This window comes from Neophocaena asiaeorientalis, unplaced genomic scaffold, assembly GCF_003031525.2.
Source record: "Neophocaena asiaeorientalis asiaeorientalis breed wild unplaced genomic scaffold, Neophocaena_asiaeorientalis_V1.1 scaffold263, whole genome shotgun sequence".
NCBI lineage: Eukaryota > Metazoa > Chordata > Mammalia > Artiodactyla > Phocoenidae > Neophocaena > Neophocaena asiaeorientalis.
In genome coordinates this window covers 2,309,571-2,334,503 of record NW_020175015.1, presented here as the reverse complement: position 1 = coordinate 2,334,503, position 24,933 = coordinate 2,309,571, and the positions used below count along the sequence as shown (strand labels likewise).

General features: G+C 56.1%; 1 protein-coding gene across 1 annotated transcript in view; it reads left to right on the top strand.

The window, feature by feature from the left end:
* Nucleotide 1: 1 nt before the first annotated feature.
* Nucleotides 2-24,933, top strand: part of ARHGEF17 (Rho guanine nucleotide exchange factor 17) — a gene marked incomplete at its 5' end in the record, with an annotated part of 58,482 nt that continues 33,550 nt past the window's right edge. Inside the window, one exon of the mRNA XM_024761989.1 lies at nucleotides 2-3,157. Coding sequence (XP_024617757.1) covers nucleotides 2-3,157 — 3,156 coding nt within the window. The remainder of the gene's footprint in view (nucleotides 3,158-24,933) is intronic.

Here is a 24,933-nt window from a genome sequence, read left to right as displayed (position 1 = left end):
GCTGCTGGAGCGCTGGAGCGGCGGGCCAGGGCCGAGGGAGGAGGCAACGGACGCCTCCGGGCTGCGGCGCCGCGCCTCGTGCCGGCCGGTCTCGGACGTCGCGGGCCAGCCCTCCCGGCGCGTGTCCAAGCTGGCGTCTGGGCCCCCGGCCGCCCCCGCGCAGCCGCGCCCGCTCCGTAGCCTCTCGCCGTCGGTGCGCCAGCTCTCCAGGCGCTTCGACGCGCAGCATCTGGACGACAACGCCACTGGGGCCCGAGACGGGGGCGTTTCCCCCGGGGCCGCGGAAGAAGCGGCGGAGGGAGCCGCGCGCGGGGCCTGGCCCAGCGTCACCGAGATGCGCAAGCTCTTTGGTGGCCCTGGATCCAGGCGGCCGAGTGCCGACTCTGAGGCTTCGGGGACGCCCAGCCCCGACGGTGCCGCGTGGGAGCCCACGACCCGGGAACCCCGGCAGCCACCGACGCCACCTCCTCGGACGTGCTTCCCCCTGGCGGGCCTGCGTTCGGCGCGGCCGCTGCCGGGCCCAGGGACCGAGGGGAGGAGGCGGCGGCAGCAGCAGCAGCAGCAGCAACAGGAGCGAGAGCAGCGTCCGGCGGATGGTTTACATTCTTGGCATAGCTTCTCCCAACCGCAGGCCTGGGCCCGGGCCTCCCGCTCCTCCTCCTCCTCCATCGTTTCCTCCTATCCTGTCAGCAGCAGTCGGACTGCCAGCTCCAGCGAGGAGGAAGAGGAGGGCCCGCCGCCGCCGCAGCCCGGGGCGCAGAGTCCGGCCTACCACGGCGGCCACTCCTCAGGTAGTGACGAGGACCAAGACGGTGAGGGCGGCCACTGCTGGGGAGGGAGGCCGGGGCCCAGGCCTAGAAGCTCCCTCTTGGATAAGGACTGTAGGCCGGACAGTTATGGGTTAAATCTGGGCAGCATGGACTTGGCAAGGGGAGCCAGGAGCCCCGATCCCCCAACATCTCCAAGAGCCCCTAGGGAGGAAGGACCCCAGGAGTGGGGTACTGGCTCTCCTCCTTGTGGACCAGGTCCCCAAGAAGGACTTCGGCCCTTGTCAGACACCGTGGGGGGAACTTTCCGCGTGGCCAAGGTGAGCTTTCCCACGTACCTGGCCAGCCCAGCAGGCTCCCGTGGTAGCAGCCGTTATTCCAGCACAGAGACTCTCAAAGAAGAGGACCTGTGGGCTAGCCGGAGCTCTGGGAGCTGGGGCGTGTATCGCTCCCCTAGCTTTGGAGCTGGGGAAGGGCTTCTAAGGCCCCAGGCTCGAACCCGCACCAAGGGACCTGTGGGCACCACGAGAGCGTTGAGGGATGGAGGATTGGAGCTGGACAAGAGCCGGCAACGGAAGTCCTTGTCGAATCCAGATATTGCCTCAGAGACCCTGACACTACTCAGTTTCCTGCGTTCAGACCTTTCAGAGCTGAGGGTCCGAAAGCCTGGTGGGCGACATGAGGACCTTGGGAGCGGCCCTTTAGATGGCAGAGATTCGCCATCAGCAGGTGGCTCTGTGGGGCAACTTGAGCCCATGCCCTCCCCAGCCCCAGCATCATCTGGCACCCGCCCCACACTGAAGGACTTGACGGCCACCCTTCGAAGGGCAAAGTCATTTACCTGCTCTGAGAAGCCCATGGCCCGCCGCCTACTCCGCACCAGTGCCCTGAAGCCCAGCTCATCTGAACTCCTGCTGGCAGGCCCAGGTGCCGAGGAGGATCCACTGCCCCTCGTCGTCCAGGATCAGTATGTTCAAGAGGCCCGTCAGGTTTTTGAGAAGATCCAGCGCATGGGTGCCCAGGAGGATGATGGAAGTGATGTCCTCCCTGGAAGTCCTGACTGGGCAGGAGACGTGATCCGAGGGCAGCGGTCCCAGGAAGAGCTCTCCGGCCCTGAGTCTAGCCTGACAGATGAGGGCATTGGGGCAGACCCTGAGCCTCCTGTTTCAGCATTTTGCAGCCTGGATACCGCAGGGGTGTGGCGACCCCTTTCCTCATCCTCAGCCCAGACCAACCACCATGGTCCTGGGGCTGAAGACAGTCTGGGAGGGTGGGCCCTGGTGTCCTCTGATACCCCTCCCACACCAGGTGCCCTCCGCAGGAGACGCAAAGCCCCGCCTTCAGGCCCTGGTGGGACTGAACTGAGCAATGGGGAGGCGGGTGAGGCCTACCGATCTCTGAGTGACCCAATTCCACAGCGCCACCGGGCTGCCACCTCTGAGGAGCCCTCTGGGTTCTCCGTGGATAGCAACCTCCTGGGCTCGCTGAGCCCCAAGACAGGGCTTCCGGCAGCCCCAGCTGTGGACGAGGGCTTGACCAGCGGCCACAGTGACTGGTCTGTGGGCAGTGAAGAGAGCAAGGGATACCAAGAGGTTATTCAGAGTATTGTTCAGGGCCCTGGTGCCTTAGGGTGTGTGGTTGATGACAGGGTTGCTGGCAAAGCCCCCAAGAAGAAATCTCTGAGTGACCCCAGCCGCCGTGGGGAGCTGGCTGGGCCTGGATTCGAGGGCCCTGGAGGGGAGCCCATCAGAGAGGTCGAGCCCATGCTGCCTCCGTCCAGCAGTGAGCCCATCCTCACAGAGCGGCGGGCAGAACCGGAAGAGCCCAGTCCTGCCAGGGGCCGGGCACAGTCTGAGAGGGCCCTACCTGAGGCCCTGCCTGCTTCCTCCACTGTCCACCGTGACTTCCACCTTGACCCAAAACTGGCTGATGTTCTGTCCCCACGGCTCATCCGCCGTGGTTCCAAGAAGCGCCCAGCTCGGAGCAGTCATCAGGAGCTACCGAGAGAGGAGGGCATTCAGGACCAGGCTGGCAGCCCGTCCCGGGCCCAACCCTCCTCCAAACACGTTCGTCATGCCAGTGTGCCCTCCACCTTCACGCCTATCATGGTGCCTGAGCCACCGACTTCTGTTGGCCCCCCTGTGGCTGTACCAGAGCCCATGGGCTTCCCTGCCCAAGCCCACCCCACGTTGCAGGCACCATCTCTTGAGGACGTCACTAAGCAGTACGTGCTGACCCTCCACTCCAGTGAGGTCCCTGCCCCAGTGCCAGTGGATATGCCCTGCTTGACTCCGACTGCACCGCCCTCTGCCGAGGCCAAGCCCCCTGAGACAGTCCGGGCTCCAGATGAGCCTGCTCCAGCCAGCAAGTGCTGCAGCAAGCCACAAGTGGTGAGTCTTTGTGGGGGGCCTTTGGGGTGGGGACGAAGGAGGGCCAGGGACAGTGACTTATGCAGGAGTCTCTTGAGTGTGCTCACTGGGCAGGTGCCCAGGTCTGAGGGAGATTCTCTGGTTCTGGAAGTGCCCAGGCAGTTTTAAGAGTGTTACTGACACAAGGCTTCTGTCTTCTCAGGCCCCAGAGGCTTCAGGCTTCTGCTGGTACTAATGTCAGAGGTTCTTATCTGCTCTAAGGTATTCTGGGTGATAATTACAAAGGGTTCTAATCAGGTCCTTTAGATGTTTTTCAGGGACTGGTTTTAAAGATTCCTATCTGGTTCTTTGTTATCAATACATAAGGAGATGTGAGGGTGATGGAACTTTCTCAAAAACCTTGCTGCCTTATTGGCCAAACCCCTTGTAGGATGTTTGGCTCAGGGGCCCACAGTTGACACGGGTTTGCCATTACTCATGTGGCTTTCCCATGTCAGATCAAAATCTGGGTCTGAACCTGGGCCTGGGAGAATTGGAGAGGTACACGGCATTGCTTTATGCAGTAGTGGAGAGGGCTCCATAACGTACATTGGAAGCCCTGGCTATTCTATGTGACTCAATCTCCCCATCTGTAAAATCAGAGGGGTTGTGGACAAGGTGGTGCCTATATCTCCTTCCAGCTGTGCTGTACAGATTTGTGGGGAGTCCATGGGTTGGAATTGGGACACTCTTTGGGCCTGAAATCTGCTAAAGCCTCCTCCAGTTAGAATGGGTACCTCTGAGGGAGGGCAGGGTCAGGGAGGAGCTGCTGAAGTTCAGCAGAGAGGGGCCTTGAGAGAGGTTGGGAGTGGTTCTGGCCCCCACAGGCAGGGCTGCCTCTCTGGGTCAGGATGGGGGCGCTGGTCCCCCATCCTGCCGGCTTGCATCTTCTCCCCACCCCACCCCCTTCCTGGTGACTCTGAGATGCTTCCTCCTTCCCCTGTCAGACCCCAGGCCCCAGGGGACTCGCTCTTGGGGAGAGGCTCTCGGCCTCCACTTCTTCCTTCTGGCTTCAGCTGTCCCTGGAGTTTGGGCTGTGGGTTCAGATGGGTTCTCGGCAGTGTGGTGCCGTGGCATCCCAGCTGGAAGCTAGATTCGAGGCTCTGGATTTGGGGCTTAGAGTGGAGATGGCCTGGGGTTATTTCAGCCGTGGCCTGTGCTCCCACTGTGTTCCCTGCCAGAGTGAGGTGCCTGGAAACCCTAAACCCTGGACTACTTTGGTTACTGCCGGTTCTCAGTGCCCTCACGGCCCCTCTAAACTCTCTCTCTCTTTGTTTCTTTCTGCTGTCTCTAGTTCCCCGGTCCTGGCTCTGGTGTCTCTCACAGAGGCTGCAGAGTCAGTAGGCAGGGAGTGGGGAGAGGGGACATTTTGGACCTGTCCTTCTTTCTGAGAGCCTGGTAGGGCGACTCAGGTGCCCCTAACTCCAGTGCCAGTTGTCTTTGGAATGTGGGGGTGGGGGAGGGTGACAGCAGGGGCAGCTCCTGCCAGGGACCCCATCCCCAGGTTCTTTTCCCTTATAATTATCTCCTCTGAGAGTGAGCAGGGGTGAACCAAGGGACTCAGGGAGACGGGGGGAGGGGGACTGTTCCTAAGAAGAGGCGTTGAGACCCAGAGAGGAGGTGGGAGTTTTTGCAGAATTGGCTCCTGGTCTACTCTCATCACATTGTCTCCGTGTCCCACGTGATCCTCAGGGATCATGTGGGACAGGGATCTCAGCCCTGCCACCCCAGCGGCCCCTAGGGGTTGTGAGGTGGGACATACCTGCCCATAACACAGGTTTCTCCCTGCCCTCAGTGGAGGCTCTCTCCAGCCTCCAAGCCTTTGCTCACTCCAGTCCTCCTATCTGTCCAGGCCCAGCTCACTATCCCCTCTTACCCCTTAGGGGAGAGAACTGGTGAGTCTGTCATTGGAAGAACAGGGTTTGAGCCCTGGCTCCAGATCCTTGTGTGGCCTAGGATCAGTCACATCCCTGCTTTATGCCTCACCTTCCCCTTCTGTAAAATGGGGTTAATGGTCTCTGCCTGGCAGGCTTGTGTACTGTGAGTGGGTGGTGTGATCATGCCCTCCCTGGGGGCAGGAGAGGGAAAAAAACAGGGTCCACTGCCTCAGCTGCTTCTCAGGGAGCAGCCTTGGCCCCTCCTCCCTGCCACCTACTGATTTCTGAGCACAGGGCTGGGCATTCTGGGCCTCAGTATAACCTGGTAGACTTCAGTCAGCTCAGAAGAGATTCACCATCCCCTAATTCCCCACCCACTCATAAAGCCTGGAAGTTCTTCCTTCTGCTAGCCTGAATCCCTCCTGCTGTCTGTCCCTTTCTTTCTGGCTCCAGGAGGATGGGGAGCAGCTGTCCAGCCCTCCTTCTGGCCTTCACGGAGGAGACAGTGTTCCCTTGTTTCGGGCCCAGGGCTCCAGTCGCACTCCCTGGCCTGTGGGTGGAGATGGTGTGGTGTGGGCTCCAGGATAAGAAGGGAAGCGTCTGTCACGCTTTGCTGATGACGCAGAAGCCAGTGTGAGCCCAGCCAGGGGGCTGGCAGGAAAGGCCCCGGGGACAGAGGGGGTCCCTGACCCACCCCTGGGCTGCAGGAAGTCCCTCAAAGTCAGGTCTCTCCCACCCCAAAATCTGTATTTGCACTCTGTGTGGTGCTGCCTCTCTGTTGGGAGCAGGAAGCCTGGTTCCAGACCTGGCTTAGCCTCTGACTTGCCCTGAGATCTGGACAGAGTCATCTTGGGCCTCGGTTTTCCCATCTGTACAGTGGGTGGTCTTTGCCTGGTCATTGAAGCTCTGTAGCAGAGACTCAGCCTGCAGGGTGGTCAAGGGAAACAGGAGGAGTCGGGGTATGGCCGGAAGGGAGAGAAAGGCAGCTCTATGCATCAGCTGTAAGAACCCAGGAGCCCAGGGAATGAGGGATAACTCATGGTCACTTTCCATGAACGGATGTGCTAGAGGGAGGAGGCCCAGTTGTGGAGCCTCCCTGCCCTGCTCCCTCCCACAGCCGTTGTCATTTCCACTTAGACCCACGGTGGCCTGGATGATCAGCGACTCTTCATCCCAAGGCTTCCCATCCTGCCCTAAAGTACAGTCTCATGATCTAACCTTCTGCCCTCAGGTACCTGATACCCGTTTGACAGAAGTGACAACTCTAGTCCAGAAATAGGAAGTGACTTAAGTCTCAGAATCAGATGGATGGACGCAGAGAACTTTAGCATATTGAAATAGCAGTAAGAGTGGCTAACATTTATGAAGTGCTTACTATATGCCAGACACTCTGAATGTTTCATTCTTCAAAAATGAAAGCTGTGGGCTTCCCTGGTGGCGCAGTGGTTGAGAGTCCCCCTGCCGATGCAGGGGACACGGGTTCGTGCCCCGGTCCAGGAAGATCCCACATGCCGCGGAGCGGCTAGGCCTGGGAGCCATGGCCGCTGAGCCTGCGCGTCCAGAGCCTGTGCTCTGCAACGGGAGAGGCCACAACAGTGAGAGGCCTGTGTACCGCAAAAAAAAAAGAAAGCTGTGAGAATCTCACAAGGCTGAATTCTTAGAACTGCAGACTCAGATTCCCACTGAATCCTAGAATGTCATTGTCTTAGAGGCGAAGAGGCCCGAAGGGTCCCTGTTTCTCGGTGGAATTGGCCTACCATCTGAGTAATGGGGCAGGGGCAGGGGGCATTGGGGGCATCACCTGCACACCCCTGTCTGAACACTTTCATGGTAGTTATTTAATTCACTGGAGCCCATGTTTGCGATGGGAAGAACTTCAAGACTCAGAAAGGAGAATGCTGACTTTAAGGTCCCATAGTATGGCAGGGCACAGCGAGGTCCATGCACCACCCTGACGTTGCCCCCGCCCCCTGCCCCCAGCAGACATGGCTCCCATCCCCAGCTTGCCCAGCCAGCTCCCTGCCTTGCAGAGGAACGCCAGGCTGCAGCTCTTTGTCACCTTTCTTCACTCTGTCTCCTTGGCAGGGAACCCACAGGGGTGGGGATTCTCTCCTTTCCCTCCTTGGCTCTTTGCTATGATTTTTCCATGGAAACTGGTTCTGGGAGAGGAGGCGATTAGGACATTTAGAATTATGAGTGGTACCAAATATCTATAATTAAATGTCTTGTCACCCAGCAGGAGGAGGGTGGGAGGGGGAGGACAGGCACAGGGCTGTCCCTTTCCTCTGTTTATTCCCTGCCCCCACCCACTCCTTCCTAAGCGCCCTGGGCTACTGGGGGAGTGTGGCCCAGGAATGGGTTGCTCTCCCCTCACCACAGGGAAGAGTTGGGGGATGGACCAGAGTTGAGTCTGACATTTTCCAGCCCCACATTTCCAGGACCAGCTGGGTTTGGGAGGCTGGGAGGCTGTTGCTAATCCTGTCCCCAGGGGGCTCCCAGTGTAGGAACTTGCCCCTCCTGCTTCCTTCCCGCCCATCTGTGATCTTTCAGGCTACACATGCTGCCCCGCAGTGGGGTGGAGGCATCCCCAGGCTGCCTGGGGAGCCGAAACACTCAAGAGAATTCAGGATCTAGTAGCAGCCTGGAAGGGGCTGTAGGATGTTGAGGGAGTGGCCTGGGGTCTGGCAGGAGAGGCTTCCTGAAGGAGCCTCTGTCTGGAGCTTGGCTTTGAAAACTGGGAGAATTTGAGCATCCAGAGAAGAGAGGGAGGGGTTCTAGGAGGAGGGCATAGCATGGGCAGAGGCTGGTAGGTGGGAAAGAATATGTTAAGTTGTGTGCCCTAAGAGTTTGTTTCAGAGACTTGGGTGAGCCTTGATAAGGCAATGCATTCGTCCATTTAGCAAATACTTACTGAACCCCTAGACACTCAGGCACTCTCCGAGACCCTGGGATACAGCAGCAAGCGAAACAAAGGCCTGACCTCATGGAGCTTCCAGACTAGTGAGGAGACCTATCTGTAAATGGATACATTGTGCTACAGGGAGAGATGGGGGCTGGGGAATAAAAGAAACCAGGATAAGGGACTAGAGAATGACAGGGAGGGGTACTCTGTTAGATTAAGAGATCTGAGAAAGTCTCTCTGAGGACGTGAGATTGGACCAGAGGCCTGGAGGGAGCAAGACAGGTGGCTATCTGTGAGGTGAAGAGAGGAACAGCAAGTGCAAAGGCCTTGAGGTAGAAGTCAAGAGGACTCTGTGGATGGAGTTAAGTAGGCGATGAGGTCAGAATTAAGGGAGGGTGGAAGTGGGTTGGGGCCAGATGAGGTAGATTTCGTAGACCAATAGGAGGTCTTCCGTGTTTACTTGAGGTGAGTTGGGGCAGGCACTGTTGCAAGGTTCTGAGTAGAGCAGTGACCTAATCTGACTTAGGCTTTCACAAGTCTGCTTGGGCTACTCTGTGGGGGTAGATTGCAGAGGCCGTGGAGCGGGGGGCGGGTGGATCAGGGAGGCTGATCAGGAGGCCACTGGAATAATCTGGACAAGAGATGATGGTGGCTTGGGCTAGGGCAGAGGCAGTAGGGTGGTGGGTTTCTGCTGCAGCCCAGAGGGCTTTGTGAGGGCCTGGACTCCAGCATTCAAGGTGAACAAAGAGCTACTCCAGCTCCTATGCCTGGGCTGTGTGTGATGGGTCACTGAGAGTGAGGAGGGGAGATTGACAAAACCCCCAGGGTAGACTGGAGCTTTACGCTGCACTAGCTGCTCCCTGTAGTCCTCTGTTGGTGTGACTCAAAGGCTAGGAGGATGGAGGTTCCCAGGGCCCCAGTGAGGCAAGTGACAGTGCCTTATCCCACTGGTGTCTCCTCCACAGCCACTATGACACCTGTCAGCTGCAGCTTGCACGTTACCTGAGACAGGGAGCTCACACCACCCAAAGGCAGCCCTGTCCCTCCCATCTGGTCCTCTAGCTAGGTGGGCATCCCGGTATACGGATGAAGCAGGCCCAGAGGACAGAGGCTTACCCAAGGCCCTATGTCTCAAGTATGGAATTTGGCCCAAGGTGTCCTGACTCCTAGGCCATACATTGTCCCTGCAGAGTTCCCACTGAGCAGAGTTGGCAGGGATGCTGGTAATAGGGCGGGGGAAGGGGGAGCCTATGTTTCCCAGAAAGGCTCACAGCTCTGGCGTACTTATTGGGAAATGTGCCCAGGCAGCCTGGCGCCTTGCTGGCAGGCCCTGAAATGGGGGCCCTGGGTCCCTTGGGAAGCAGGAGCTTATTAGAGACATGCCCCCCCCCCCCATGGGAGTTGATACTTCATGCAACTCCCCCGCCATTACCCACCCCCAGGCCTCTGAGGCATTCCAGGGGTGGACAGAGGCAGAGGAAGACTGCCAGGCTGCCACGCTCTGAGCTGTGAGTGGGACCCAGCCCATGACATGCAGGGGCCTAGGGCCCCAGCCAGGATATCTGAGCCCCGCTGCAGTAGCTATGGGGCTCACAAGGGATGACTTGGTATGACACATGGAGGTCTGCACTAGGGGTCAGGAGATGTCGGTTCCAGCCTTAGCCTCACCATTTTCCTGCTGTGTGGCCTTAAGTAAGACCCTTCCCCTCTCAGAGCCATGGATTCCTCCATGTTCTTGGGCACCAGGAAAAACCTCCTCTCCTGCTAGGAGAGGCAACGGCTGTCCTTAGTAGGATCCCAACTTGTAGACTGAAGTGCCGGTGTGGGGCTCACAGCCCCCTTAGGCCACTGAGGAGACTGAGGCTCAGAGTGGGGCTGGGACTCACCCAGGCCTGGCCCCCAGGGCCCTTTTCCCTACGACCAGCTGCTGCTCTGCACCCCTCCACACATATAGAGGGGGGCCTCTCGCCGCACTTGTGAGCTGTGGGGCTCACTCTGGAGCCTGTGCACAGAAGTGTTGATGCTGCCGCTGCTGGGATGTTAACACTTCCTCCGGGGCTTGGGGAAGTCAGGGCTCTGAGACACTCCCTGGGCAGGGAGACAGGGAGAGGGGAGTCTCCAGAGGTACCTGAGGTGGGAGGCACACAAGCTAATACCAGGGTCTAGGCTGGCAGATAGGTGGTGTATTAGTTTCCTATTGCTGCTGTAGCAAATTGTAATGCTTAGTGACTTAATACAAATGTCACCTTACAGTGCTGGAGGTCAGAAAAAATGGGTTTCACTGGGATAAAATTAAGGTGTTAGCAGGGCTGCGTTCCTTCTGGAGGTTTTAGGGGAAAACCCGTTTCCTTGCCTTTTCCAGGTCCGGTGGCTGCCGGCACTTCTTGGCCCCTGGCCCCTTCCTCCATTCTCAAAGCCGGCAGTGTAGCATCTTCAGATCTCTCTCTCACTCTAAACCAAACCTCCTGCCTCCCTTTTATAAGGACCCTTGTGATTACTCTAGGCCCACTTGAATCATCCAGGATAATCTTCCCATCTCAAAATCTTTACTCACATCTGCAAAGTCCTTTTTGCCACGTAGGATAACATATTCACAGGTGTATTAGGATGTGGACGTCTTTGGGGGCCATTATTCTGCCTGTGACAGGTGAGCAGAGGCGTCGGGCTGTCGGCTCCTGGAAGCCAGAGCCCAGGGTAGATGCTGGCACAGGGTAGAGCTGGTGGACGCAGGCCCACTGCTTTTATCCTGCATTCATTTCTTTCCCTGATCATTTGTCATTTTTTCATTCATTCAGCAATTGTTGAGCCCCTTGATGGGCAGTAAGGACACACAGGGAAAGCTTGGACATCATCCCTGCTTGTCAGGAGTTCTCAGCAAGGGTCTTAGCCCTCTGATGTGGGTGGGGTCCGGAGGGTGGCCGAGCCCTGCTCTGGTGGGAGAGGAACAGAAGAGCCAATGGGTCCCCTGTGGATGGGCTTGGCTTCTAGGGTGGCTGGCTAAAAATTGGGATAAAGCAGCTCCCAAGAAGAGCAGTTGGCAGGAGAGTTTAGAGCCAGGGCAAAGAGAAAAGAGGGGGATCTAGGATGGGGGTGGGAATCACATCTCTGCTGGGCTGGCCCGGGCTGACTCGGGGCAGATGGCGAGGAACTCCCTATTCCCATGTGCTGGGAGCTCCATGTTGGGGATCGGCGACCCTGGTGCTGGGTTGGACCAGAGGGCCTGTCAGGTCCCTTCACGCCCTGAGGGGCCGAGGTGCTGCCCAGGAAGTGGCACCTGAAGGATGGCGCGTGGAGGGTAAGGAGCATGGTCCGCGTCCCTTCTCTTCTCAGGCTGGCTTTGAGACCCAGGGCAACCATTTACGGACCCCTCTGAATCCATAAAATGGGTGCATTACCCCTTTACTCCGCCAAGGATTACTATCAAGATTAAATGAAATAATGCCAAGAGGGTTTCCTCAAGAAATGTTAGTTCCTCCCCCATGACTAAGATGCTAAGATGTGGGCTCCCCTGGTGGCGCAGTGGTTGGGGGTGCGCCTGCTGATGCAGGGGACGCGGGTTCGTGCCCCGGTCCGGGAGGATCCCACGTGCCTGGGAGCGGCTGGGCCCCGTGAACCACGGCCGCTGAGCCTGCGCGTCCGGAGCCTGTGCTCCGCAACGGGAGAGGCCACAACAGTGAGAGGCCCGCGTTAGGATTCTAAGATTCTAAGAGAAATTGATTCCAAGTTGCTCAGATTCTCGTTATCTCTTTCCAGCCATGAAGCAGGACAAAGCTCTGGACAGGAGGGCTGGTGGGGTCCTGGCTACGTCTGTAGGGTTAGTGACCCAGCAGCCTGGGCCTTTGGAGGTGGGCGGAGGGAGAGGGACTGGGCAGTGAAGTGGAGCCAAATGCCCACTGACCTTGTTCCTCTCTCCAGCTCCCCCTCCCATTTTGTTACCACCAGCCCCATCCTGCGAGCAGAGCAGAGTCAAAGCCCCAGACCCACTGGAACCAGCCTGTGAAGTGGGTCTCAGTCCCCTCTGCTTACCATTCTGGGCTGAGAGCCCCTCTAAGGCAGGGAGTCTGCGGTCTGTGTGCCCTGGGCTTTGGGGTCAGACTGATAAGGGTTGACCTCTCTGACCTGACTGACTCACAGCTGGGTGGTATCTGACAAGTCATTGCATCTCAGCTCTGAGCCTCAGTTTCCTGCTCTGCAAAGTGAGGATGATACGGAGTTACCGTGAGGGCCGAAGAGAATACTTACGGAACCCTCAGCCCATGACCCCAGGTCTGGAAGCTCTCAGAATTGTGGCCACTTTAAAGTGTGCGCTTTTGAGATTACCAGTTCAGATGTAGAATCTCGTGGCTTCAAGATGAAGGAGTCTGAGTTTTTTTCCAGAAGGCTTCCTCTTAACTTGATTTTGTTAATTCACTTGAGATTATTACTTCTTGGTTCTGAGATTCTGGGGCTGGGGAGAGGCGGGGCAGGTCCTGGGCCAATGGGAGGGCAGTTGGGGGACTGTGATGGTGGGGGCCAGGCGGAGGGAGCAAGCACCAGGTTGGTGTCTGTTTCCTGTTTATTGGTTCCCAGGGGGTGAGCAGGCCCTGCTCCCGAGCAGCATGGAGCAGAGGGAGGGAGGACTGGGGTCCTGGCTGCCAGCCAGCCCCATAGCCTGGCCTCCTGGGACTGCTGAGACCCCTCCCCCAAGCCCCCTTGGACAAACATCCAGTCCTTTCCCAGGACAGGGCATTGGAGGTCAAGGAGCAGATGTGTGAAGGGAAGGGGCAGAAGGATGGGAAGGGACCCCCCTCCCCCCCAAAAAATCCTACTGGCTCCATCTTTCTTGGCTGCCTGTGTCATTGAAGTCTTGCTCCTGGTTCCTCACTGCCCACCTCTGTCTCTCCTTGTCTCCCTGGGGTGGGTCCTGGTGGTGAGACGTCCAACTTCTTGGCAGGCCAGGAGGCAGGAGAAGGAAGAAGAGGGGCAGGGCCTTGAATGCCGGGATGGTCCACCCGAAAAGACCCTTAGAAACCAGTGTGTCTTCTAACCACCCCTCACCCCTTCATTATTCAGGGGGGAAATGAAGGCCCAGGGAGGGAAGAGGTCTAGCCTGAGGCCGCGCAGTAGTGGACCAGGCCCAGCAATCTGCCCGTGCACCTCAGAGCCGGGTTTAAGGGGCCACTGGGAGTTCTTGAGAGGGGAGGGGACATGGGTCACTCGGCATTTTAGAGAATTGAGCTGAGCCAGCCAGGAAAGAGAAGCCTCGTTGTATGTCTGGGGCCAAGAGGACAGGAGGTCTCTTGTTGGACCAGACAACACGGGGAGGGGCTGTGTGTATAGCAGCCAGGTTAAACTGGCTCAAGTCCTAGTTAAACTGCCGAGGCTTTGTGCTGTGGGCGGTGGGGAGCCGTGGAAGATAAAGAGCTGAGGAGGAACAGTGCGCGGTGGGCACATGAAAAAGCATTCTCTGGTCAGGGGGGATGATTGGACTGGAGGGAGCAGGGAGAGAAGAAGCCTGAGCTCAGGGGAGCCACGTGATGGAGGGATGGAGGGAAAAGAACTTCCTAGGGAGATAATTTGTAGGTAAAATTTAGGCTCAGAGGCCCTATTCAAAACGGGGCTAGGGGGAGTAGGGCTGACCTCTCTTATTGGAGTTAGAGAATGAGGCAGTGGACAAGATGCAGGGTCATCCCCCTGCCTCCGAGCAGAACTTTCCTCTGCATTTCTGGAAGGATGAGGGACCTCTGAGCCAGCTCAGGACCCTGCCTCTGTGCCCCATATGCTTTTTGTCTAACTTCCATTTCCTTCTGCTCCGGCGGAAGTGCCCTGCTTCTCAGTGGGGTCAGGGGTCACCAGAGAACAGCAGAGCTCCAGGCTGCACCCCCAATCCAGCCCTTCTGGGACCAGCCTGGGTAGGGAGCATGTGGGAGAGAGAAGGAGCAGGCCCATGCTGCCTGGCTGGCTATGACCCAAGGCATGGCACTTGGCCTCAGTTTCCACATCTGTATAGTGGGAGTCCCAGATGTGGCAGAGCCCAGGAGAGCTCTGGATTCTGCAGGTTCTCAGGAATTGGGGGAAGAGCGGTAGGTGGACAGGCAGGCAGCCTTGCTAGCAGTGCTCAGAGTAGTTTGTAATTGAACACAAAGTATCCTCATAATATTTGTACCATAGACCCCAAGACAAGTGCTGTTGTGTGGCCCTGCAATCTTGGAGGCCTTCCTGGAGGAGAGTAGGGCAGAGGCTGTAGGGAGAGGAGTGATTCAGATTTGGGGCCTGCTCCTGAGCTTTGGTTTTCTCGTCAGAGGCCTAAGTATCCTTCTAGCTTCTTGCTGCTTCTGGGCCCTCCTCTCCCCTCCTGCCTGGACCAGAGCTTCCAGGCTTCTCCCCAAGGCCAGCGGGGGCGTTGCCTGGGGCGGGTGAGGAATTTCCGAGGGAACAGCTAAATTCAGCCCCGGCTAAAAATAGTCCTGGGCCTGGCCTGGCCCAGCGGTTGGAAGAGGAGGAGGGCAGGAGGGCAGGGTGATCTGTTCCTCTGCCTGCCCCACCTCGTCACCTGGACCCTGGGCCTGGGCTGGGAGGGCCTCCTCCCTACTCCACCTCTTTCCTCTACTCATAGCAGACCTTTCCATCACTGGGGGCGCCTTGCTTTCTTTTCTCCTCCTTCCTCTGTTGTTCACCCTGTCCTCCTCCCTGTCTTGCTCCTTCTGTCTCTTGTCTCCTCTGACCCCCTGTATCTTTCAGCCTCCTACAGAGGCAGACGGAGGCCCCTGGCCAGAACCAGGCCTCAGGAAGAGGGCCCTGTATAGGGCGGTGTCTCCTCGGCATCCTCGCCTGAGTGTCAGGACCCCTCCGCTACGCAGGACTCAACATCTATTTCAGCTCCTCTCTGCTTGTGGAGGTGGACAGATCTCAAGAAGTCTGGGGTGTGGGGATGTGGGTATGGCCTGCAGCTAACCCTGTGACCCAGTGCTTGGTTCTGGTCAGGTGACGTCACCTGTGCCAAGCCCTCTTGTTCCTGGTACACAGGCAGTGGCCCTGGGGAGTTCCCAGGCTACTCTGAGCTCTTCCCACCACCCGGGCCCAGCCCTTTGCGGGCTCTGCCCTGGGCAATCACAGGCCCGAGCAACCAGGCAGATGAGCAAAGGGTACTTTCCAAGCCAGTAGCAATTGAGGGTGGGGGTGGGACCTAGACACTGAGGCCCAGAGAGGGTGAGGTGCCAAGCTCAGACAACTGAGCTCAGGAGTGAGGTGGTATTGGAACCAAGGCCGGCCTCCCTCCAGGGTTGCAGGAGAGAACCTTGTCTAATGCAGAGAGAACAGGGAGGGAGCTGATGGAAAGTCCACAGCACCTGCGTGAATATAGCGCAGCGGGTGGAGAGTCACCAGTCACGGTAGCAAAGCTTGTAAAGCCCTTCCTGTGTGCCTGGCATTAGTCTGAGCCCTATGCACATGTTCACTCATTTAATCCTCGCAACCAGCCTTGGGGAGGGACTGTTTCCCTGTTTCACAGATGAGGAACCTGAGGCACAGCATGGTGAAGTAGTTTGCACAGGTTAGGAAAGGTAACCAAGAGTTGGAATCCAAGTCCAGACAGTCTGGTTCCAGAATCCATGAATGTTACTCAGGCTCCTGGATTTCAGGACTGCTGGGGTGAGGGGTGGTGCCATCACCAAGGTGGGCACGTAGGAGGAGAGAGTGGACATGGGGAGCCCGCAGGATTCACAGTCCACAGTCCTAGTCCCTGGAACTAGCACATAGTAGTTGCTCAGTAAATATTAGTTGAGTGGCTCAGTTGAATAGGATGTGCCCTTGGGGAGTGAGAGTAGGTGATGAGCAGACAGAGGGAATGTTTCCTCCCGTTGTGGACCCAGGGACCTTTCTCTTGGTGCTGGAGAGCTGCTGAGGTAGGTGCTGGGCACTCGGCCGGTGGAGAAAGCTCTGGCCCAGGAGGTTGGAAGGGTGCTGAGCTGAGCCACAGGCAGGAAAAGGAGGGCTGGGGGCGGGGGTGCAGGCCAGGCAGTGCTGGCGCAGTCCCGCCTGCAGTATCTGGAAAGCAGATCTCTTGGGCCATGGCCGGCGTGACTCAAATGGAGACAAAAAATCCTTCCATATTTGGACAAAGAGCCCAGAGAGGCCCGGACCCACAGCCAGCCCAGACTGCCTCCCCCATCCCCGGCCTCCTGCCCTGTCTCCTTCTGGGCCCCTAGCCCTGAGCCCTGTTGCACGAGCTTAATTCTTGGTCGTCAGGCAGCACTGTGGCCCCCTCCCCTCAGTCATCAGGTCACCTTCTGTGTGGCCAGACCTGGGCCGTGGGCGCTGAGGAAGAAACAGCCAGTGTTGGTCTCTGAGCTCCAGCTGGAGATGTACAGGAGCCCTGGCAGAGCCTGCAGACTGGAGGAGGGACACAGCAAAACCAACAATTCCCATGCTGTGGGGCAGGTTGACTGTAGACTCCCATACACCCGAACAAGAGCAATGCCTGAGGTCCACGACAGGTAGGCGTGCGCACACACACACACACACACACACACACACACACACGCACACACACTCCCCAGCAGACTTCTGTACTGACAAAGACATCTGGGCAGATAATCAAAAGTGAGGACCTAGCCTGAGAACCCCCTCATACCTGGCCTGGAGCAAGGTTTAATGACAGTGAAGTGGTAGTAGATATGGGCGGCCAGATGTCAACAGGTGATATAAGTGGCGTTATCCATCTGGGGAGATGTGAACAGAGCAGTTCCCTGCTGCTGAAACCCCCGCGTGTCCAACATGGGGCTGGGCTGGGCAGCGGACACCAGAACCAGGTGACGGGGGAGAGGGCCTCAGCCTGCTTTCTGCCTGGAGCAGGACCTCACTGCCAGGGGGAAGCCTGGCAATTTGTCTGAGGACCGGGGTGCTCATTGTCGCTGGTGGAATAACTGAGCTGACTGCACAGCTGCCTCTAGCTTTTATAGTTAGCCCTGGGTAATTAACTCTGGGATCAGCCTGGTAATGCATTTGGAGAGCTCAGGGTAACCTATAAAATTCAATTCCACTGCCATCCGCTAGTGCCTGTACGTGCAGGGTGAGCACATGGGCTATAGGAGAAACAGGAAGGGGTTCCTGCCCTCGGAAGCCCCATCTGAGAACTGAGAATCAGAAGGAGGGTGAGGGAGGCTAATGTGGGGCAGTGGCTAGAGCCTTGGAGAACGAGCAAGGCCCTGGCAGACAGAAATGGGGCCAAGGGCCTTCAGGCAGAAAGAACCAGGAAGGCAGAGGCCTATGATGGAAAAGCTCTGGTGCGTCTAGGTTACCATGAAAGCTCCCTGGTTCTGAAGAAGTTGGGTGGTTCCTGGGGAGTCTGGAAGGCCAGCACTGAAAGTCTGGATTTGATCCCAGGGCAGTAATTTCCAAGCTTTTAAAAATAGTAGAACCCTTTCTTGTAGAGGAATCTTGACATTGAGCTATAAACTAGGTCAACTTGGAACCTCGTTGATTTAAGTGAAGGTGGGGGAGCGTGTCTGCCCCCTTGACCACATCTCCCCACCATGTACTTCCATGAAGCCACCTGAGACTCAGGCAGAGAATTTCTGTTTGGGGCAGAGGGGCTCTGGTGGAGGGTTTAGAGCTGGATAAGCCTCTCCCTTCAGTTTCTCTGCAGGCTCAGAAGTTCAGCCAAAAAAGAAAAAAAAAGAAGTTCAGCCCAGCCAGCCTCCCTGGGCAGGGACAGACTCTGTTGGGGACCAGGTCTCCAGAGGGAGCCAGGCTGATGGAGCACCCTACCTTGGGGCTCCTATGAGCAAGCAGTGTCCCCACCAGGGGCCTCCAGCGCTGGGCTGGGCCCCACGTGACTAGGAGGATGACCTGTCAGAATGGTGGGAAGACCCTGATTGCCAAGTGCTGCTGCCTGGGCAAGTGCAGGCCCGTTGTGGAAGGTAGGAGCTAGTAGCCAGGCATGCTCCCAGAGGGCATGCTGTCCGGCGCAGCTCACTCAGTCACCTGGAGACAGGTGGAGGCAAATTCTCTAGAGGTCCAGAAGACCCACTGGCTCCTCTGGGGTGAGGCAATTTAGGTTAGAATCAGGAAGATTTGCCCAGAATTGAGAGTGAGTAAAAGGAAGTGTGAACAGGCGTTGGCAGGAGAAAGCCTGAGCTCTGAGCCTGGTAAGTCTAAGGCCTCAGGAACCAGGCTTTGCCCACCTTGGGCACTAGCCTAACCTGACCCACCACGCAGCCTACGCTCCCTCTTCTTTGGCCACCAAAAACATGGGATGATGGGGATATATGTATATGTATAGCTGATTCACTTTGTTATAAAGCAGAAACTAACACACCATTTGTAAAGCGATTATGCTCCAATAAAGATGTTTAAAAAAGTGGGATGAGTAGGAAGTTGCCAAGCATAAAGATAATGGAGGGTGCACCTGGCAGAGACCAGCAACGTGCCAAAGCCTAGGGTGTAAGAGAGTGTGATGGGGGCTTCCCTGAGGCCACAACAGTGAGAGGCCCGCATACCGCAAAAAAAAAAAAAAAAAAAAAAAAAGAGTATGATGGGTTGGAGGAACTACTGTGGCCAGAGCACGATGCAGCCAGAGTATGATACAGGTGGGGAAATTTGATACTGGTGGGTCAGCAAGGGCCAGGTCACCCGGGGTGTCGGGGTCAGCCTGAGTGCTTGCACTTGATCCTGTATCCAGCTGTGTCGGTGTAATGATTAGAACAGATTGGACCCAGGTGGCTGAGGTTCAAATCCTGCTCTTCCTCTTAGCTGTGTGACCATGAGCAAGTACTTAGTTCTTCTGTGGCTCAGTTTATGCACCTGTAAAATGGGGATAATTGTGATGGCACCTATTATAGGGTTTTGGTGAGAATCAAACATGATAATGCCTCTGGTAGCTGGGCTGGACCACTGACCAGTGGGGATCAGTGGGAAATCATACAGCAAGTTGGAAGTAGAAGGGAGGGTGGTGGCCTGGCCTGGCTGAGGTGGGGTCCCAGGGGTGGAGAGAGTGGATGGAATTACCAAGAATAGCCTAGATAGTCATCTTTGTGGGAGGAGGGATAAGCTGAGTTTCCCAGGGGAGGCTCAAAATTCTCCCCGCCCCACCAGGCAACTGCCCTAGGAACAGAGCTAAGGGGATACACAGATATGGGGTGGGATCCTGTGGGCTTGGGGCTCTGCTGGATTCTCACTGGCAGAAATCCTCACCCTGCTGTAAAGCTGCCTGTTGTCCACCTCACTTTACAGATGGTATCTGTGGCCCAGAGAGGAGCAGGATTGCCAGGGTTGCCCAGCAAGTTCTAGCCTCTGGGCCTTCATCCAGGCTGGGGACTCATGTCCACACTCTGGTTGAGTCAAAGCCCAGCCCTGAGGTCGCTCAACCTAAGGAGTGGGTGGGTGGGGAGGTGGCCTGTGAAGGAGGACTTTAGCAATTCTCTGCAGAAAGGGCTGGAGTGCCGAGCCCTTCTATGACTGCAGGGTGGGCAGGGAGAGCGTCTTGGAGGAGCTCACAGATGGGACTGGAATTGTCCAAGAGGAGACCAGTTAGAATGGAGAGAGAAAGCAGAAACAAAGGCTTTAAACTCAGTGTTCCAGAGCAGCCCCCATTCTTCCATTCGGTCTTCATTCACCCAGAGCCCCTCAGGACTCAGTCCTGTATATAGGCAGGAACACAGGGCAGTGTGCAGACACATAAACAGATAGGGATCCCAGGGGTGATCAGGGCTGGGACAGAGATGCGCGGTGGCCGGGGGAGCCCAGAGGGTTCCTACCCAGGAGGGGGCATAAAGAAGGGATGGTTCATGAGGAAGAGGCTGCAGCAAAGCCTTTGATGGGAGAGAAGGAGGATGAGGGCTGCAAAGGCTGTTCAAAGCTGAGATGTGAGCCTGGAGCAAGCTTAAAGGCCAGACTGTGAGGTGAAGTTTTTAAAAAATTCAGTCTATATATATAAAATTTTGAATAGATAATTTATTCACATGGTTAGGAAAAATTAGAACGGGTAAAAAGTCTCCTTCCCGCCAGTAGCCACCCTGCCGTACCTCGGGACACTCGGTTATTAGTTCTTGTGAATCCTTTTATGTGCAAACACCAGCAAATGCACCATCTTTCCCCACTTGCCACACAGATGATGGCACACGGTCCACACTGCTCTCCACTGAGTATCGCTTGCAGATCTGCCTTTTCAGTGTCCTGAGAGCTTCCATATTCCTTCTTGTACTGCGTGGTGTCTCATGGCACAGATTACCGAACTGTATTTAACCACATTTTAAAAGATATTTCGGTCATTTTCAGTCTTTTGCTGTTACAAATAGTGCTGCAGTGAATGAGCTTTTTCATAGGTTATTTTGTATGGGGGCTGGTGTACGTTTAGGGCAGTTTCTTGGTAATGGAATTGCTGGGACAGAGGGTATGTGTGATTCTAATTTTGATGCTCTCCACGGGGGTCCACCACCTGAGAAAGAGACCTCTTCCTCATAGCCTCACCAAGTCAGACCTTTGGGTGTTTTCCCAGTCTGATGGGTGAAATGGTATCTCCGTGTATTTAATTTGCATTTATTTTATAATGAGTAAGGCTGAGCATCTTTTCGCATATCCAAGAGACATTTGGATTCTCTTTTCTGTGAACTGTTTGCATCCTTTGCCCATTTTCCTGTTGGGCTGTTGGCCTTTTGTTTTACCAATTTATAAGAACATTTAAAATAGTAAGGAGGTTAGTTCTTTGTCTGGGTTATGAATTGCAAATATTTTTTCCTGACTTGTCACTTGACTTTTGACTTTGTTTATAGTGTATTTTTGCCATGCAGAAGTTTTTATTTTTATGTGGTCTAATTTATCAAGTTTCTATTTTATGGCTTCTGGATTGGGAGTCATGGTTAGGAAGGCCTATCCCTCTCCAAGCTTATAAAGCAATTTTCCCATGCTTTCTTCTGGTATTTTATGTTTTCTTGTTTTGTTTTACATTTAAATCTTCGATCCAGTTGGAATTTACCCTGGTGTGCAGTGTGAGTTACGGTTCCAACTCTATTTTTCTCCCAGACGGCTGGCATTTTAAGCTCAGGAGTGACTTGGTCAGAATGGGAGCATCTTTCTGAGGTAGGTGTGAGGACCCCCTGGGGGAGCAAGGCTGTGGCTGTTGAGGATCAATGTCAGAGAGGTGAGGGTGAGGAAGCCTTGGGGCAGCACCAGTATAACTTGATGGACAGTTAGAGGTGGGGCACAGGCTGGTGGCATAGCATTCCCAAATCCTCATCTGTGATGTGTGACTTTGGACAAGTCCCATCCCTCTCTGGGCCTAAACTATCATGGCTGAAGGGGCCCTGGAGATCACCCTGATCCCAGGATTGACTGTGAGGAAGGAGGCAGCAAGAGAGGGCTGTCTGAAGGCAGGGACACAGAGGATGACCGTGGATCTAGCCCCTACTCAGGCTTGGCTGAAAGGGAGTGGGGCTGGCAGCAGAATTCACTGTGTTCCTGGAGTGGTCAGGCGGGAAGGCAGAGAGGGGCGGGCACCCATTTAAAAATACCCACTGCAGGGCTTCCCTGGTGGCGCAGTGGTTGAGAGTCCGCCTGCCAATGCAGGGGACATGGGTTCGTGCCCCGGACGGGAAAGATCCCACATGCTGCGGAGCGGCTAGGCCCGTGAGCCATGGCCACTGAGCCTGCGCGTCCGGAGCCTGTGCTCCGCAACGGGAGAGGCCACAATAGTGAGAGGCCTGCGTACCACAAAAAAATTAAAAAAAATAAAAATACCCACTGCAGCCTGGCACTGCAAGCAGGGGCTGTGGGGGGCAGGCCCTCTGCCAGCCTGCGGGGTCCAGGAATGCAGGGGATTGTTGGGGTAGGCACATTGTTGTCTCAGGACTGTGGGCCCAGCCCAGCCATAGCCATTCCTGGAGGGCCTCTTCCCCGAGACATGAAGCAGGCATCCTTCGTCCTCTCCAGTGGAGAAATAGGGAAGCCACAGTGGACAGACCACCCCCCCAGGGTCTAGTCTTGGTACTGCTCTGGACTTGCTATGTGACCTGGGACGAGTCTCTGTCCCCTGGGGTCTCTGTCCATCAAAGGGGCAACTGACCTTGCTCTGGTTACTTCCCCCACCCCTAGCCCTCACCCAGATTCCAGTTTAGATTAGAGCTGGAAAGAGAGATCTTGAGGTCCAAGCCTCTTTCCATTTACAGATGAGGAAACTGAGGCCATGGAAGGAGCCGGACCCCTGCTCTGCCTTTGCTCTTTTTGGCTTTCCTGGGCCTCTGGACCCTCCTCCCTGCCCCCAGCATGGCCTGTACCAACTCCCCACCCCCCACTCCTGGGCCCCAGTGGTCAAATTCCAGGGCTGCCGTTGCCATGGCAACAGCCAGCTCACAGGGCCCCTCCTCTTGGGGTTCTCCACTAGTTCAGGGAGGAGGCAGAGAGGGCCTCCCGCCCCTGGGGGATGGAGGGGTTGGGGGTGGGGCAGGGAGGAGGTCAGACCCAGCTGGCTTCTCTTTGTTTTCCAAAGGAGAAAATGGAAGAGGCACGAAGTGTTGCAGCAAATGCTTCTCAGTTATCCCAGAGACAGTGGGAAGGACAGAAGTGGTCTCCTGGGCTGGGGACAAGAGAGCCACCCAGAAAGCCCCTCCCAACCTTGCACCTGGAGTACTGCCCCATAGGAAGGTCTAAGACAGAGGATTTAGAATGGGAGATGGATGATCCTTCCCAAGGTCACCACCATCCAATGCTAAGGCCACCCAGGGACTGAGGGGCCCAGCCCAGCTTGGGCTTTCTCCCAAGCAGACCTGCCCATAATAGAAGGAGCTACCAGGGTACCATTGTAAGGGGTGAGCTCCTTGGTCCTGGGGGTATGCAAGAAAGAGCTGCCAAGGGATGCCTGCCCTGGGAGAGGGCTGGTCCAGATTACCTCTGAGATGACCTGCCTTCTAAGGTTCTCTGGTTATTCACAACAGCCAGTATTTATTGAGAGATCTTTGTTCCAGACACTGTGCTAAGTAAGCCCTTTATATTCTCTATTATTCAGATGAAGAAACTGAGGCACAGATGTGGGCTTTCCAGAGGTCAGGGCAGCCATCAGTGCAGGCTTTTCTCTTGGCATATACATATGCGTATTTCATGGCGCTTAGATGGTGTGGTATATATACTCCTCGCTTCTTTCATTTAACATTACACTGAACGTTTCTCCATGGCGTTTGAAACAGCTGCATAAGTGCACAATTCACTTCACCCTGTGGTCGGTTCCCACTGTTGTGGAGAAGGCAGTATGAGTGTCCTCCTTGTGCTGGGGGCCTGGGCTGCTATCTGGGTTACTCCCTTGGGCTGGAAGGGGTCCCCTCTCCTGCTCTGTGGAATAGATGTGGATATCCTGACCCCTTGGCTTATCTCGAGGTTAAAAGAAAGACCTGTAAGCAGCACATAGGCACCCCTCAAGAGAGATCAACTCCTATTTGTATGCCATTGCTGTCTTCCTGTTTGCAGGCACAGCTAGGTTAAGTGATTTACCCAGAGTCCCACGGCAGGTCAGTGGAAGAGGGGGCGTGGTTTGAGCCCCAGCCCCACCACCTCCTAGTCTTGAGAACCTGAGCAACTTATGGCTCCTCACTGAGCCTTGGTTCCCCACTGAGTTGCTGTGAGGATCGGATGAAATTAGGCCCTGCAGGCATTTTGTAAACTGTGAAGTTCTGAGTGGTGCCCCTTATTGTCAATATTACGATAGTAAGCCTAGAGAAAGTCTGAGGTTTCAAGGCTGCCCTTCCAGAAACCCAAGATGCTCAGAAAAGGAGGGGAGTTGGCAGGTCTGGGCTGTCAGGGCAGCTTCCTGGCAGTGGTGGTCCTAGCCCCGATGCCTTGCGAGAGTGGAACCTAGATCTGGCTCAGGCTGACCTTTAGCTATGAATCTTGTTGTGTACCACCCCCCCAACACACACACACACACACACACACGCACACGCACACACACACACGCACACACACACACGTGCACGCAGGCATTACGGCTGGTCACTAGTTGCTGATATAGTGCAGCAAGGCTTAGAAGCCGAGGCTGCCTCTTGTCAGCCAAGGCAGAGACCACTTCTGCCGGCATGGCCCCAGCCCAGTGACAGCCCCCTCGAGGCTGGGATGGAGGGATCGTTGAGCAGGGCATGGTCACTCTCCTTGCGCATCTCAACCACCCTACAGTTGTCTGGTGTGATGGGAGGGGCTTCCCTGGCCTCTGAGTTGGGCAAGGGTCACCAGAGCTCACTCTAGGGCCAGAGTGACTGACGATAGAGCTTGCTCCCTTCCTGGGAGTGTCCCCTGGGTCCTAGAATAGGGTAGGGGCAAGGGAGGTGGAGACCGTAATGCCTTCCAGCTGGTTGGGTCCTTTTGCACAAGATGTGGTAGCAGAGCCCCAAGGGCCTGGTTCTAGCCTCAGCTGACTGCCTGCTACCCTCGGAGTCAGGAGACACTTTCCTCTCCAGGCCTCAGTGCCCGTATGTAGAATGGGAAAGAACAGTCCCTTCTCTGGCTCCCTCCTTCAAGGGAGGGTTGACCATGGACATTCTAAACTTGCTGTGAACATTCATTACACTGATGCTTGCTTCTTTCATCCACTGATTCACAAAGATGTATTTTACTTACTATTGGTGGGCTCTGTTCTAGGCATGCATACTGAAGTCTGTGAGCTCCAAAGGGAAGGGAGCACCTCTGCCTTGTTCCAGCAGCGTCCGTGCTTAGAACAGAGGTCAGATGAGTAGGTTTGTAGGAGCTGATAACACCTCAAGCTTCCCTGGGCCTTTGTTGGTCTGAGTAGAATTTCTGGCACTGTGGTACGTGGGGAAGATGGCCTCTTCTGGCTGCGGAGCTTTGAGAGCCCCCAGGATTATATCTCCAGATCAGGCAAGCCCTGCCCCCTCCTCCCTGCCTCCTGGCTCCCTAGGGCTCTGGCCTGAGGCTGGCCTGGCCTTTCCCAGGGTGCCTGGCCCACAGCCCAGTGAATCATTTTCCGCTCTAGAGGCAGGACACCCCATCCCACCCGAACAACA